General features: G+C 39.2%; 1 protein-coding gene across 1 annotated transcript; it reads right to left on the minus strand.

Annotated features, from left to right (window-relative positions):
• Nucleotides 1-7,279: 7,279 nt before the first annotated feature.
• LOC126766213 (uncharacterized) lies at nucleotides 7,280-8,421 on the minus strand. The gene is made up of 3 exons (XM_050484106.1): nucleotides 7,917-8,421; nucleotides 7,681-7,858; nucleotides 7,280-7,619 (listed from the first exon to the last, which is right to left on the minus strand). Exons 1-3 carry the CDS (start codon nucleotides 8,031-8,033, stop codon nucleotides 7,516-7,518), a joined length of 399 nt encoding a protein of 132 aa, XP_050340063.1. The 5' UTR covers nucleotides 8,034-8,421; the 3' UTR covers nucleotides 7,280-7,515.
• Nucleotides 8,422-15,344: the final 6,923 nt, after the last annotated feature.

Consider the following 15,344-nt stretch of genomic DNA (forward strand, 5'->3'; position numbering starts at 1 on the left):
TTGGACCTCTCCTCATTTGTGCAGGTTTTTACAGTGTGTCCTTAGTCGAGACATTTAAAGCATGGCTGTGGTTGTATGTATACATATATTTTCGAAGCAGTAGAAGCTGTTTAGCTGCCTCAACCGGGAGTTGAATGAGTGCTGTTTGGGTGTCTCCATAAGACTTTCTTAAGGTCTTAATTGTTGAAATCGTCAATTCAGGGTTTCCTAACTCTCTCTGTGGGGCATAAAGAACTTCTTCCTTGCTTGTGACTTTATCAAGGTCCTTGCACTCCAGTAGAGTCTTCTGGGTTAGAATTTTACCTTGGCCTTGATCCCCAAGACATTTCTTCATGGTCTCCTGAGAGCAAGAAGCATATAAAATACGTATGTATAACGATATGCGATGCAGATGCAGATACTGTGGAGATGTTGTTACATCATACGTATTTATGTATGTACCATTCTTTAAGTGATTTACGAAGTTAACAAAAATGTAGATTGCCAATTTAACTATTCCATTATATTGTTATCACGATATATGATATCCTTGACTAGTGGTATATAAAAACAACTGACTTTTGATCTTTTAATAATTAATAAAGTTATTCAAATTTGCAAGCTCACTATTATTAAATGTTTTAATCATTTTCCTAAATACATTTTTCGTGTTTTCTTTAATTTTTTACATTTTTATTATCGGCGAAATATTCCTCCGTTCACATTTATTATACCCTGAACAGGGTATTTTAAGTTTGTCACGAAGTTTGTAACACCCAGAAGGAAGCGTCGGAGACCCTATAACGTATATATATAAATGATCAGTATGTTGAGCTGAGTCGATTTAGCCATGTCCATCTGTCTCTTCTGTCCGTATATATACGAACTAGTCCCTCAGTTTTTAAGATATCGTTATGATGAATTTTGCAAACGTCATTTTCTCTTCAAGAAGCTGCTAATTTGTCGTAACTGCCGATATCGGACCACTTTAACATATAGCTGCCATATAAACTGAACGATCGGAATAAAGTTCGTGTAAAGAAAACATTCACGTTTGACGTGGTATCTTCACGAAATTTGGTATAGATTATTTTCTAAGGCAACAATGTAATTTTCGAAGAAATTGTTCAGATCGGTTAACTATAGCATATAGCTACCATACAAACTGAACGATCGGAATCTAGCGCTGGTATGGAAAACTTTTGCATTTGACGTGGTATCTTACGAAATTTGACATGGATTACTGCTTAAGGTAATGATATAATCTCCGAAAAAATTGTTCAGATCGGATAACTATAGCGTATAGCTTCCATACAAACTGAACACATAGTTACTAAAAGAAATGCACCTGTGAAGGGTGCATTTAGCTTCGGTGCAGCCGAAGTTAACGTTTTTTCTTGTTTTTGGTAGAGTTTCGATATGACCCTTCCAGTCATTCTAATTGTAAAACGTCAAAACCTACCCGATGCAGTCAACAGTCAGAGTCGGGTAGATGAATTGTTTTCTTATTTTCAATATCAGCAGTGTTGGACATCTCTTTATCTCTTGTTCGGAAATAGTTTCCGAGGAGGCAAAATAATCGAGTGTTGTTGGCATCGCATAAAATGGGGTTTTGTGATTCATTTATACTCCACATTCCTCCTATAAGATTATAGGAATATAATTGAATTTAATTGTAAACATTTTTATCTTTTTCGTTAAAACTCCTTTTTTATTTATTTAGCAATCTTAGTTGTTTCGTGTTTGGCAAAAATAACAAAAAAAGAGCCTATTGATTATATCTCAAATTAAAATGGGATATTGTATAATCCATGCGTATGCATTTTTTCTTATTTAAACAAATAAGTAATATAACTTATATAATAATATTACGTAATAAAATACTAAGGTTTCTCCGGGTAATGGCTCGACCAGACTTCTTTTTTTGAGCGTTCCCGATGACCGCCAAAGCAGAAAGGAGTATTACGCGAAAGTACTTAAGCCACCCCAGGTAGTGGCTCGACCAGCGTTATTTTTTAGAGCGTGGCCAAAGGCCTCGAACGAAGAAATAAGAATTACACGAAAGTACTTCAGTCATTGGAGTATTTTCTTGACCAGGGTTATTTTTTTAGAGCGCACGAAAGTGCAAACCAAGAAAACGGTGCCAATGAAAAGTTCTTCATACTTGGTTTCTAAGATGTGGCAACGTTCGTTTTCCTCGTAATAGTAAACACTCTAACCGTTTCAACTATGAGTGTGCTGAGTGATTTCTAAAATAACAAATTTAGCTTAAAAAAAATAAATAAAATCCAAATGTGAGCTTATTTAAATGTTTAAAATGTATATTTGAATATACTTAGAGTTGAGTTAAACCTTGTTAAATACCGTCTGTTATAAACACAGTTTTTTGAATTTTTAAACGCTCGTACATCCCAAAACGCAAATTGTGTAAATCATATGGGCACACTCACAACATACTATTCGGTGAATTTATTGTGAATGACTATTATGCAAAACTCTTGTGAATATTTATTGTGCATTACTCGTTTAACGAATATTGTGATTGAAAAAATAACAAAACAAAAACAAATTGCGAAAGATTAACGAATCTATTTTTTAAATATGCCACAAACTTCTGAGAAACAAAAACTTGTTCATTTTATAATTGAAGAAGCTGCTTCTAATATATTACTACATCTGGATGGTAATTGTTTATTTCACTTTTTTAAGCTTTAAAAAATCAAAAATTTGAACTTTTTAGACGACAATAGCTATTGGAAAACTATGGATGAATTGGATGAAAGTCTTACAATTATCTTATCGGAATGGAGGACTAATGTTCTTGACTATTTAGACGAAGGACGTTACCAACAAATGCTCCGAGTCTCAAGAGATCAATTTACGTTGCTTTTGTCCTTGATCAAAGATAGTGCACAGTTTAACAACGATCAATCCATTAGGCAATTTTCAGTATAAATGCAGTTAGCTATAACCTTCTATCGTTTGGGTTCATCGGGTGAAAGAGCGGCGATTCGGAAAGTAGCTACACTGTTTGGTGTAGGAGATGGTGAAACGCTTTACAAGATTACAAAGAGAGTATTTTCGTCAATTTTGGAGTTAAAATCTAGATATATCACTTGGACTGATACCAATGAAAGACAAAATATCGTTAAAACAACGTACAGTGAGCTGCCGCATTGCATAGGGTATATTGATGGTACTGAATTGAAACTTGCAGAAGCACCAGTTGTTAACCATTCGGCTTATTTTTCAAAAAGCCGAATCTATCCCATAAAGGCACAAGTTGTATGCGATTAACAGTTAAGGATTCGGCATATAGTAGCGGGACACTTTGGTACTGTACACGATGCTCGCATGTTTCGTACTAGTGCTCTCTCTACTCAGGAAGGCTCACTTTTTTCTTCTTCTCAATGGCTAGCTGGAGATTCTGCTTATCCATTGCTGACCACTCCTATCACGCCATTTCGAACAAATTCACAACAAATTGACTATTCAAAGCGTAAAGCATTCAACTTGCGTCATAGCAGATATCGCGTGAGGATTGAACATTGCTTTGGGATTCTAAAAGAACGCTTTGGCAGCCTCAAAGAATTAAGAACACGTATTCAGGACGAACAAAGTCATATTCTATGTTCCAACTGGATTATTGTTTGCTGTATATTGGAGGATGGAGTCATGTGTAGAAGTTCACGCAAGTGAGGAAAGTTCTCTGGTCGCCATTCACTTGGGAGTGGCCAGAAACGATTCTTTTACACATGGCTCAAGCAGCTCACTACTTCCGGTCTTTGACCAAGTATCCTCTGGGAAGCCTAGGAACATCCGTTTGAAGGCGAGCTAAAGTGAGAAAGCGAAACATCCCCTGCATAGGGTTGTGCGCTGGGTTTGGGACCCGCCACGCAAAACAAACACCCCCAGTGAATAGGTATAACCAGCCTCGGATGAAAGACCCCCCTTTTGCTGACCACCATGGAAAACGAAATAAAGACTACGAAATGAGGGAATGCACCTGGAATGTCCGGTCCCTTAATTGGGAAGGTGCCGCTGCCCAGCTGGTTGATGTCCTCGTAAAAACAAAGGCTGACATCACCGCCGTCCAAGAGATGCGATGGACGGGACTAGGACAGAGACGAGTAGGTCCTTGTGACATTTACTACAGTGGCCATATAAAGGAGCGCAAGTTTGGTGTAAGATTCGTGGTGGGAGAGAGACTCCGTCGCCGAGTACTATCATTCACTGCGGTGAATGAACGTCTAGCCACAATCCGCATCAAAGCGAGGTTCTTCAACATATCGCTGATTTGCGCCCACGCCCCGACGGAAGAGAAGGTCAATGTGACCAAAGACGCCTTTTATGAGTGCTTGGAGCGCACTTATGAAGGCTGCCCCCGCCACGATGTCAAAATCGTGCTTGGCGACTTTAACGCCAGGGAGGGCAAAGAAGGTATATTTGGCACTACGGTCGGTAAATTCAGCCTCCACGACGAAACATCCCCAAATGGGTTGAGGCTGTTTGACTTCACCGGGGCCCGAAATATGGTTATCTGTACTACTAGATTCCAGCATATGAAGATTCATCAAGCTACCTGGCTGTCTCCGGGTCGAAAAACTACCAGTCAGATCGATCATGTTGTGATAGACGGAAGACACGTCTCCAGTGTTTTAGATGTGCGTGCGCTCCGAGGTCCTAACATCGACTCGGACCACTATATTGTTGCAGCTAAGATTCGCACCCGCCTCTGTGCAGCAAAAAACGCACGTCACCAAACACAAGGAAGGTTCGACGTCGAGAAGCTGCAATCACAACAGACAGCCGAACGATTTTCTACTCGGCTTGCACTCCTGCTCTTTGAGAGTACTCGTCAACAACTCGGTATAAGGGAACTGTGGGACGGCATTTCAAACTGTTTACGTACAGCTGCAACCGAAACCATTGGTTTTCGGAAAGTGCAAAAGAACAGCTGGTACGACAAGGAGTGCCGTGTCGCAGCGGAGAGAAAACAGGCTGCCTACCTCGCAAAGTTACGATCGACCACTACACGTGCGGGATGGGATAGATACCGAGAGTTGAAGAGGGAAGCGAGACGCATTTGCAGACAGAAAAAGAAGGAGGCCGAAATGCGTGAGTACGAAGAGCTTGATAAGCTGGCCGACAGGGGTAATGCTCGACAATTCTACGAAAAAATGCGGCGGCTAACTGAAGGTTTCAAGACCGGAGCATACTCTTGTAGAACCCCCTAAGGTGATCTAGTGACCGATGCCCAGAGCATACTTAAATTATGGAGGGAACACTTCTCCAGCCTGCTGAATGTCAGTGAAGGCACAACGTCAGAAGAAGGCGAACCCGATTCCCCAATCGATGACGATGGAGCAGACGTTCCATTGCCTGACCAAGAAGAAGTTCGAATAGCAATTACCCGTCTGAAGAACAACAAAGCGGCGGGGGCCGATGGATTGCCGGACAAGCTATTCAAACACGGCGGCGAAGAACTGATAAGGAGCATGCATCAGCTTCTTTGCAAAATATGGTCGGACGAAAGCATGCCCAACGATTGGAATTTAAGTGTGCTATGCCCAATCCACAAAAAGGGAGACCCCACAATCAGCGTCAACTACCGTGGGATAAGCCTCCTCAACATCGCATATAAGGTTCTATCGAGCGTATTGTGTGAAAGATTATAGCTCACCGTCAACAAACTGATTGGACCTTATCAGTGTGGCTTTAGACCTGGCAAATCAACAACCGACCAGATATTCACCATGCGCCAAATCTTGGAAAAGACCCGTGAAAAGAGAATCGACACACACCACCTCGTCGTCGATTTCAAAGCTGCTTTCGACAGCACGAAAAGGAGCTGCCTTTATGCCGCGATGTCTGAATTTGGTATCCCCGCAAAACTAATACGGCTGTGTAAACTGACGTTGACTAACACCAAAAGCTCCGTCAGAATCGGGATGGACCTCTCCAAGCCGTTCGATACCAAACGAGGTTTTAGACAAGGCGACTCCCTATCGTGCGACTTCTTCAACCTGCTTCTGGAGAAAATAGTTCGAGCCGCAGAACTAAATAGAGAAGGTACCATCTTCTATAAGAGTGTACAGCTGCTGGCGTATGCCGATGATCTTGATATCATCGGCCTCAACACCCGCGCCGTTAGTTCTGCTTTCTCCAGGCTATACAAGGAAGCAAAAGAAATGGGTCTGGCAGTGAACGAGGGCAAGACGAAATATCTCCTGTCATCAAACAAACAGTCGTCGCGCTCGCGACTTGGCACTCACGTCACTGTTGACAGTCATAACTTTGAAGTTGTAGATAATTTCGTCTATCTTGGAACCAGCGTAAGCACCACCAACAATGTCAGCTTAGAAATCCAACGCAGAATAACTCTTGCCAACAGGTGTTACTTCGGACTGAGTAGACAATTGAGAAGCAAAGTCCTCTCTCGACAAACAAAAACCAAACTCTATAAGTCACTCATAATTCCCGTCCTGCTATATGGTGCAGAGTCTTGGACGATGTCAACAACGGATGAGTCGACGTTGCGAGTTTTCGAGAGAAAAGTTCTGCGAAAGATTTATGGTCTTTTGCGCGTTAGCCACGGCGAATACCGCATTCGATGGAACGATGAGCTGTGTGAGATTTACGACGACATCGACATAGTTCAGCGAATTAAAAGACAGCGGCTACGCTGGCTAGGTCATGTTGTCCGTATGGACGAAAACACTCCAGTTTTGAAAGTATTCGACGCTGTACCCGCCGGGAGAAGCAGAGGAAGAGGAAGACCTCCACTCCGTTGGAAGGACCAAGTGGAGAAGGACCTGGCTTCGCTTGGAATATCCAAATGGCGCCACGTAGCGAAAAGAAGAAACGACTGGCGCGCTGTTGTTAACTCGGCTGTAATCGCGTAAGCGGTGTCTACGCCAATTAAGAAGAAGAAGAAGTATATTGCATAACATCTTCCGAGCTACTTCTAACGATATTGAATACGTAGACAATATAGTTGTCGATAACGCCGAAGAATCAGATGAATTTCCTTCACATGAAAATGGCCGCCGAATAACTGAGGCAAAAGCCAAGAGCATATCTTTATACACAATAATGTTTGGTGATCAATATAACGTTAATTAGTAATATATGTATGTTATACCACTGGTATTAGGTATACCAACTCTATTTTTGATCTAATACTTTCGAAACCTAAAGAAATAATCTAACTGCCATGAATAATCATAAATAAATACAAATGTAATTTAGTTTTTTTTATTTTCATTTTTTTTTTCAATTTCATACATAGCCACTCTTTCATTCATTTCTAATTCTAACATTTTGAATTTTTCCTCAGATTCTGTTTTTTTCAACTCTATGTCTAATTTTTTTGACTCAATGTCTAACTTTTTTTCTTGAATTTTCTTTTCCTCCTCGAATTTATATTTATCAACGGATAGCCACCACGGATAGCCACCACGGATGATTTCGGAGGACGAATTGACCGTTGGCATGTTGATACTGGTGTGGAGATCGGTGCAGGACTAAGTGGACTTAACTGAGGCGAAGGAAGGTTGCTTTCAACCAGTAACGGTTGCGTGGCCGTTGTGTTATTCCCCTTAGCTGGTCGTAGTATGGACACAATTTAGCAATTTTTGCTGAAATTAGTAAAAAAATGTTTTATTTACAATAAATTTAAAATATCTGTATAATACTAACCTTCGATGGTTCTGCCGTCAGCTTCATCTTGTAGTCCTGCACCCGCTGACGCGAGCCAGTCATTGGCTTTACGGTATTGCGCCTTCAAATGTCGGACCTTCCACCGCACCAGATCCCTTGAGACATCCAACTGCGAGTTATGTAAAAATCGTTTATAAAACAATTGCGCAGTTGGAGCCTGAAATAATGTAAAACCGAATTAAATAAAAAATTAAGAAAATAACGTATCAACTTACCTCAAATTCCGCCTCTTCCATTAAAAACTCTATTATAGAGTGCACCTCACTCTCCTTCCACTTCTTGTTTGGCTGCTGCCTTTTCCTCTTCGCTGGGGGCGCAACTTCGCTATTCATATTTGTGGAAAACTGTAAAAATTCTTTAAAAATTAAAAAAAAATTTTAAAATCTATTTAAAACTTACCTTTCTCAACAATTTAACGACGTAATATGTCTTTATGTAAAATGGCAACTACAAGAGTGTTGCAATTATATTTTTGCGTGACATTGCACGCAAATATACATAGGTTTTGGTCTGACATATTTTACAGCCCTTGCAAATATGTTTCTGCGTGTGTTTGTTGTTGTGCCGTTGTAAATCTGCAATTCTTGCACCGTGCACCGGGTTTTGCAAGAGCAAGAGAATACCCCTAATATGAGTTAACTAATTCGCAAGTTGTATGATAAAATACTTCTTCAAATAATGCTAGCATTCTCCAACAAATTTTGGAAAAGCTTATAAAACAAAATGAGTTCACCGCATGAGTTGCGCAAACAAAAAAATAAGTACGAAAAATTAATATATAGATATGACTAAATTCTTAAAAATTATGCAATGGAACGCAAATTGACATATGCTTAATATCTGAGACCCATTTTATACCATGTTCAGACCGAAAATTTAAAAGATTAGATTATATTTAAGCATTTCATAACCCAACAGTGTTCTCACTGCCGTTATAAAGATCAAAAAACAGCTGTTATTGTCATTCAAGAATTCACATCGCTTAATATTTACCAAAAGAAAAGATTATCATATAGTATTTTGAAATAAATTTTTTTAATATTTCCATATAATAGAAATAATGGATGCATTTTTTCATTTGTTAAGTCGATTTTCAGATGAAATTAGATTCATTGCTTTAAAAAAAATTTGTTTGTTTTCATTTTTTTCCTTTTGTAGTGTCTAAATCAGCTGTGATAATGTAACAGATTTCCAGTGCTGACAAGTAGATTGCGCAAAACCAGAGTCGCACAGAGAGATTTAGCGTGAATCAGTTTCAAATCATTTCAATGAAGTGATTTGGAACTGTCATTTTTGTATGGCGAAATCTTGATAAATTTTTAAGATTAGTGGGATATTCCATTCAACAGCCGAAATCGTGTGATTAAGTGTCGGTCTGAACATGGTATTAGCAAGAAAACTTACATTAAATTCAGAAACTTTGAAATGTATCATGCAATACATGCGAATAATTGTGCGCGCGGAGGTGCTGTCATTATAATAACAAGCAACATAAAAAACCACGAAAAAAACAGCATATATACAAAAACACTAATGATAACGGTAGATAGTGACATCAAATAATATGCAGTAAGTATCTAAAACTGATCAATAACCATAAAAACCGATTTAAAATGGGTGGGGACTTTAACGCGAAACATACCCACTGCGGCTCGAGGCTTATAGCACAACCACTGAAAAACGTAGAATCGTGGCTCGTGTCAGCTGGCACGACCTATCTTATGGGCGCGCAATGTAACTGAACAGTGAAAAACGCTACTCCCTTCTCTCTTTGACGTGGGATGACGTGAGAATTCACGGCATTTGGATTTTTGCCGTAGAAACGTGTCAGCTGATTTCTCTCTCACAACGCTGGGCTGCCAATATCGATATACTGTAGTAATTATCAACTTTTATAATTCGATCTGTTCAATATGTTTCAGTATGTTTGAAATTTTCATAAAATAACTCAAAATCAGAGTCGAATGCTATTATTTATAAATATGTAAACTATTTTTGATAGTTTGTTTTCAGTTTTGACATTTTATATTATAAAAAATTGTAATTGAAAACATAGATGTGTACAAAACTATATATGCGTATTGAGCAATGGCAACATTGTTCAAATGAAAACAAACAAAGATGGCTGATTTCTGCGTTTTTACCACGTTTTTCACTGTTCACACATTTTGCCGATGAGGAAGGAAAAGGAAGGAAGGCAGTAGCGTTTTTCACTGGTTGTGCTATTATAACCGCAAAGGTCAGAGAGTTAATGAAAGCTCTTCAAATGACGGGATGCAGTATATACGTAATGTCTACTGGAACAGAAACTTACTGGCCAACAGATCCACTTAAAACATCAGATCTTATTGATTTTTTCATAACCAAACATAACTCTTCAAAATATATGTGCATAAAAACGGTTTGAATATGACTTCGGACTATTCACCACAACATTTAACACTACACCAATCTTTTGTTTTTAAGGAGTCACTACTTACGGCTACAAATAAAACCACTGCCTGCGAATGCTTTAAGCAAATGCTATCCAATGTGAATAATCACGTAGAAAAGTTGTAATTCCAAGCTTGATAACGAAGCATGAATTTGACAAACACAATTCAATATGCAGCCTAGAGTATTTCACAAATTAAAAGAAACGTCACAACAGGTCATAACTATACCAAAGAAATCAAAGAAATGGTGGCAGAAACGCCGAAAGTGGCAACAAATAATATCTCCATCTGACAAAAATTTTCTTAACAAATTGTGTAAAAAATTCACCAATAAATATTTAAAAATACAGCTCCCAGCTCTTATCTGAAAAGTTTATCCATAGAAATGACTTATCACTTTGGAAGTGTACAAACATTTTTTTTCGACCGTAAGTCAGCATCATCCATTCAGAAAAGCAGATCAGGCATGGGCCAAAAGCGATATAGAGAAAGCAAACGTTTTTTCGGAATACCTTTAAGGGGTCGTTAAACCATATGACAGCAGAAATGGAACCTCAGTTCCATTCAGACAATTACACTGAAATTCCTCTTATAACTGAACGATGAGGTATGTGCAGAAATAAAAAAAACTGAAGTCTAAAAAGTCACCTGGGTCTGCCCTCATTACCGGTGAAATACTAAAAAAAACTTCCTCAAAAAGCTATAAGTAAAATTACTGCTATAATGAACGCTACTATTAATCTACAATACGTATATATTTACTGGAAAACTGCAGAGGTGATTATGTGCAATAAACCTGGAATCTTCGTATCGGCTCATATCTCTCCTGCTAATACTTTCAAAACTTATGGAAAAACCGGGGAAAAACTAAAACAACTTCCTCAAAACGCTACAAGTAAAATTACTGCTTTAATGAACGCTACTCTTAATCTACAATACGTATCTATTTACTGGAAAACAGCAGGTTATGTGCAATAAACCTGGAATCTTCGTATCGGCTCTTATCTCTCCTGCTAATACTTTCAGAGCTTATAGAAAAACCGCTTGCTGTGCGTCTCAACAACATAATTGAAGAGAGAAAGCTGATACCGGTGCAACAGTTTGGCTTTCACTCCACTATCACCAGATGCATAGAATAAATCGAGTCATTGAAAGTGCCTTTGAAGAAAAAAAGGTTGCTAGGCCGTCTTCCTCGACGTTTTTGTAGCTTTTGATAAAGGTTGCTACGGCGGACTCCTAACCAAAATTAGATGCTTTTACAAAAAGAATATTACAATATCTTAAAATCATATCCTTTGGACCGTTTTTCGAATTTAACATGAGCAGTTTGGACTTATGGGATACAACTTTGGGGCTGCTCAAGCCCTAACACTGTCGTACAAATCCAGCGATTCCAAAACGATTTTTTAAGATGTCAACGCGCCTTGGTATGTTCGCCTGAACGAGATCTCGGAATTGACTCAGTAGCTGCATCCGTCAACAAATATACATATACATAAGGGTGTGTCATTCTGAGTCAACCTTTTTTTTCAACTGAAAAACAAGCTAAAAACTTTCGAAAATGTGAAAAAGAAAGTCACTCAAAAGATGAGCTCTTAATATTAATATTAAGAGGTGCCTATTTCAATTTTTCTGTTTTCCATATAAATTACATGGAAAAAATATCATTTTTTTTTGTGGTGGTTATTGTGCAGAGGTTATTATATGCGCACGCGATGGCTGCCAGTAGGGATGGTAAACTCGATTCCGATTCTACTGGAAAATCGAGTTTTCTCGTAAAATAATCGATTTTTCGGAATCGACCTTCAGTAGTCCTTCTATATTTCGGTATAGGATTTTTGCAATCTGCACACATACAGCGCACATAAAGCGCAACAGACTGCAAGCTTACACGACAGGAGGCGCTCAGTTGTCGCTGTGGCTAACTTGAAAATATTTTTAAATTTGCCGACAACAGTAGAGAGGACAGTAGAGTTGACACTAGAGAGGGGTGGTGCCACTAATATGTAAAATGTAAAATTATTCAAAGCTCTAACAAACCTGACGTTATGTTACAAATAAAAGCATAAAATATCTCTGTTATATCTTTTGTAATTACAATTAATAAGTTAAAACAAAAATATTTACCTACTTACTTATTTTTTGCATAATGTCACTTTGAACAAAATATTAAAATTTCATTGAAGTGAAAGGTATTAGTATGGCAACAACGAAATTGTGTACATACAAAATGGACAACCAAGAATGATAGAAACAATGATGGACAACTGTGTTATTTTGTGTACATGCCGGCCATTGTTATGTCGCTGCTTTCTTACAAATGTTCATGTAGTAGGATTCAGTTCACTACGTGCTGCATCAGAGAACCAGAGAACGTACATCGTAGAGAAGGTTCACGACGCGGAGAACGTAAAAATATTTTTGGCTAACTCGGTCGAGATGAGGGAGTTTCACCACTGCCAGCTCGGCGAAGAAATCTTAACAGTTGGGCTTGAACAGAGCTCTGCATGGAATAAAAATTAATCTCAGAATTATATATTGCTGTTACAGACGTATGTTAGCTGGTTTGCTTATATTGGTATACGTTTATATGCAAACATATGTATTCAAATGAATTTTTTTACTTATTTACTTTTTCAAAGCAATATTTGTAGTTAATGAGAAAGTCCTTACTTTTTTCAATATTTTCCTATGTTTCTATGCATTTTTCAATATTTCCTATGTTTGACATATACATATTTATGTCTATAATTCATTACATATGTATATAAAATATTAGCATAATATATTAAAAAAAATAAATATATTACAATAGTGATAAATGTACATAAACCATATATTTTATCATTCAAAGCTTATATTCACATGTATCATGACCATATGTGGTTATTTTCGCTTTCGCGAACTCAAATCATATTATCGCTTATCAGTAATAACATGTTCGCTCTGTTAATAAGTACATACATATGTGCGTAGGATATTGCCACACAAATAATGCGTACACATGTAAATATATCTCCCACAAAAACTACAAGCATTGTTCTACAGAAACAATCATCGTCTTAAATAGCATCAGCAGCGTCACAAGTCAATAGACGAAGCCCAAGTATTGTAAATCTTACAACAAAAACATTTTTATTCATGAACGCAAGCGCACTTTCAACAAGCAAATCGCTTCATTCAGAAAATCAACCACCTTCACATCTCCCCGAGCATGCGTTTGCCTACAAGCGGCTTTTCGCGACGATGGCAAACGCTAAAAATCATAAATTGAACAACTTTCTGAAGTTTGTTCTAGAAGGAAAAACTGACAACCCCGCAAACTCGCAAAACACAGAAAGAAGTGACAAAAGTGGCAACATAGTTCTTGTTGACTTAAAATATTTGTCATTTCTAATATAACAAAAAAAAAAACACAATATGGTGACGGTTTGAGGTCGTGTCAATCCGTCGACAGATTGAGTCTTTGATATGAAAACAAAAAACGGTAGTGGGAGCTGAAATTTCGCATAAAGTATTGAGTGTGCATATTTGCATACATATGTATATTGCATGTAGACAAATTTAAAAACATTATGCGTATGCTCTGTCATATTTGTTTACATGCACACATAATTATATACATATGAGCATATGTGCGACTGCTTGATCTTTTGAGATAATATCAAAACTTTTCATGTTGTTTAAGTAGATGCGCACTTTCACTTCGATCTTTGTGACACTTACCACTTTCACTTCTTTAAATAAAAACACCCGGTTAATTTAATAGGGTAATTTAATATGGCTTTAATTTCGTTTTTCTTTGAACCCCTATACAAATCTTAACAAATTTTGATTTCCATTTAGGTTCGATTTTCAATTTAAAAAGAATATGCGGAACGATACGGATCGAAAAGGCGCGAGGATCACAGCGACGGTGTGTAGGTTTCGAATGGCAGGTCAAAACGAGACTGAAGAAAGACTTGTAAGTTGATCCCCTTTTCACCAGTGTGGTATGTGTTTGCGTGTGTGGATGTCCTCTCGCGTGTGGGTGGTGTTGATGTGTGGGTCGTGTGGAATGTAGCTTCGGTGTGTGTGGTGTATTGATGGTGGTGGTGTAGTCGTGTAGTGGCATTAGAGGGGGGCGGCTTATCTCATTTAGACATCCCGGCCCCCCTAGGCGAATATTCAGCCTAGCAATCTTTGCAGTTGCTGGAGTGTGGCCACTACGTTGCTGAGTCCAGTAGCGGGGCGATGCTGTGGCGCTTTTGGACGACGCCTGGTTGGTGCAACGTGGTGCGAACGCCATTGATGGGGCGCAGGCCGGGCTGCAGTAGTTCGGCGTCGCACCGTCCGGTTTCCTTGCGTTGATCTACCCGTGCTTGGGGCAGCTGGCCGACCTACATCGCGTCGTGGGGTCCTGTGCAGCAGCGTATGATGTGGTCTGCCACACGTGTGGCATAGATCGGCAGAAGCACACTCCTGCGTCCCATGCGTGTGCGACAGGCAGTTGAGGCAGTGCTCATGTGCCTGTGCCACACGCTGTCGTTGTGTCGGCGTTAGCTCCTTAAAGAGCCCACAATGTTGTAGTCGATGTTTCCGGCGACATATCGGGCATCGGATGCGACGCGGCTCGACTTGAGTGGATGGCGTTGATGGGGCTGCTCGTGAGCCACTACCAGAAGCGGCAGGCGATACAGTCGCATTGGTTGGGCGAAGTGGAGGAGTAGGCCCAGTACGTGCCCCGTTGGTTGCCGACCGAACAGCTGGTGTTGGGATTGTAGGCATGTCCATGTCCATCCTGATCTCTGTAAGAAACTGTATTTGAATATACATGGTAGTATATAAATAGAATGTGTGATTGTGCCACGTTATGTGGCATGACTGGGTCGTCGTATTGACAGACCATTTTTTTGTAATTTTTATTGTTATTGTTAACGGTTGGTTGCGGGTTGCGATTTTATTGATTTATTTTCATTTGTGTTACGGCATTATGTTCGGATTGTTTAGTATCGGATTTTCGTTATTATCCGCGGTTGGTAGAAAGCATAATTTAACCAGCGGTCTGGTGAGTATTCCGCTTTGAGTACGGAGATCAACGACGCGGATGTGGCCGTCTGAGCCATAATGGAGCTTTTCTATACGGCCAAGTCGCCACTCGGTAGGTGGGAGACAATCGTCGTTAATAAGTACACAATCTCCAAGCTTTGGGGCATTTTCTGATGTTTT

The sequence above is a fragment of the Bactrocera neohumeralis genome, unplaced genomic scaffold (genome assembly GCF_024586455.1).
Source record: "Bactrocera neohumeralis isolate Rockhampton unplaced genomic scaffold, APGP_CSIRO_Bneo_wtdbg2-racon-allhic-juicebox.fasta_v2 cluster11, whole genome shotgun sequence".
In the NCBI taxonomy this organism is placed as follows: domain Eukaryota; kingdom Metazoa; phylum Arthropoda; class Insecta; order Diptera; family Tephritidae; genus Bactrocera; species Bactrocera neohumeralis.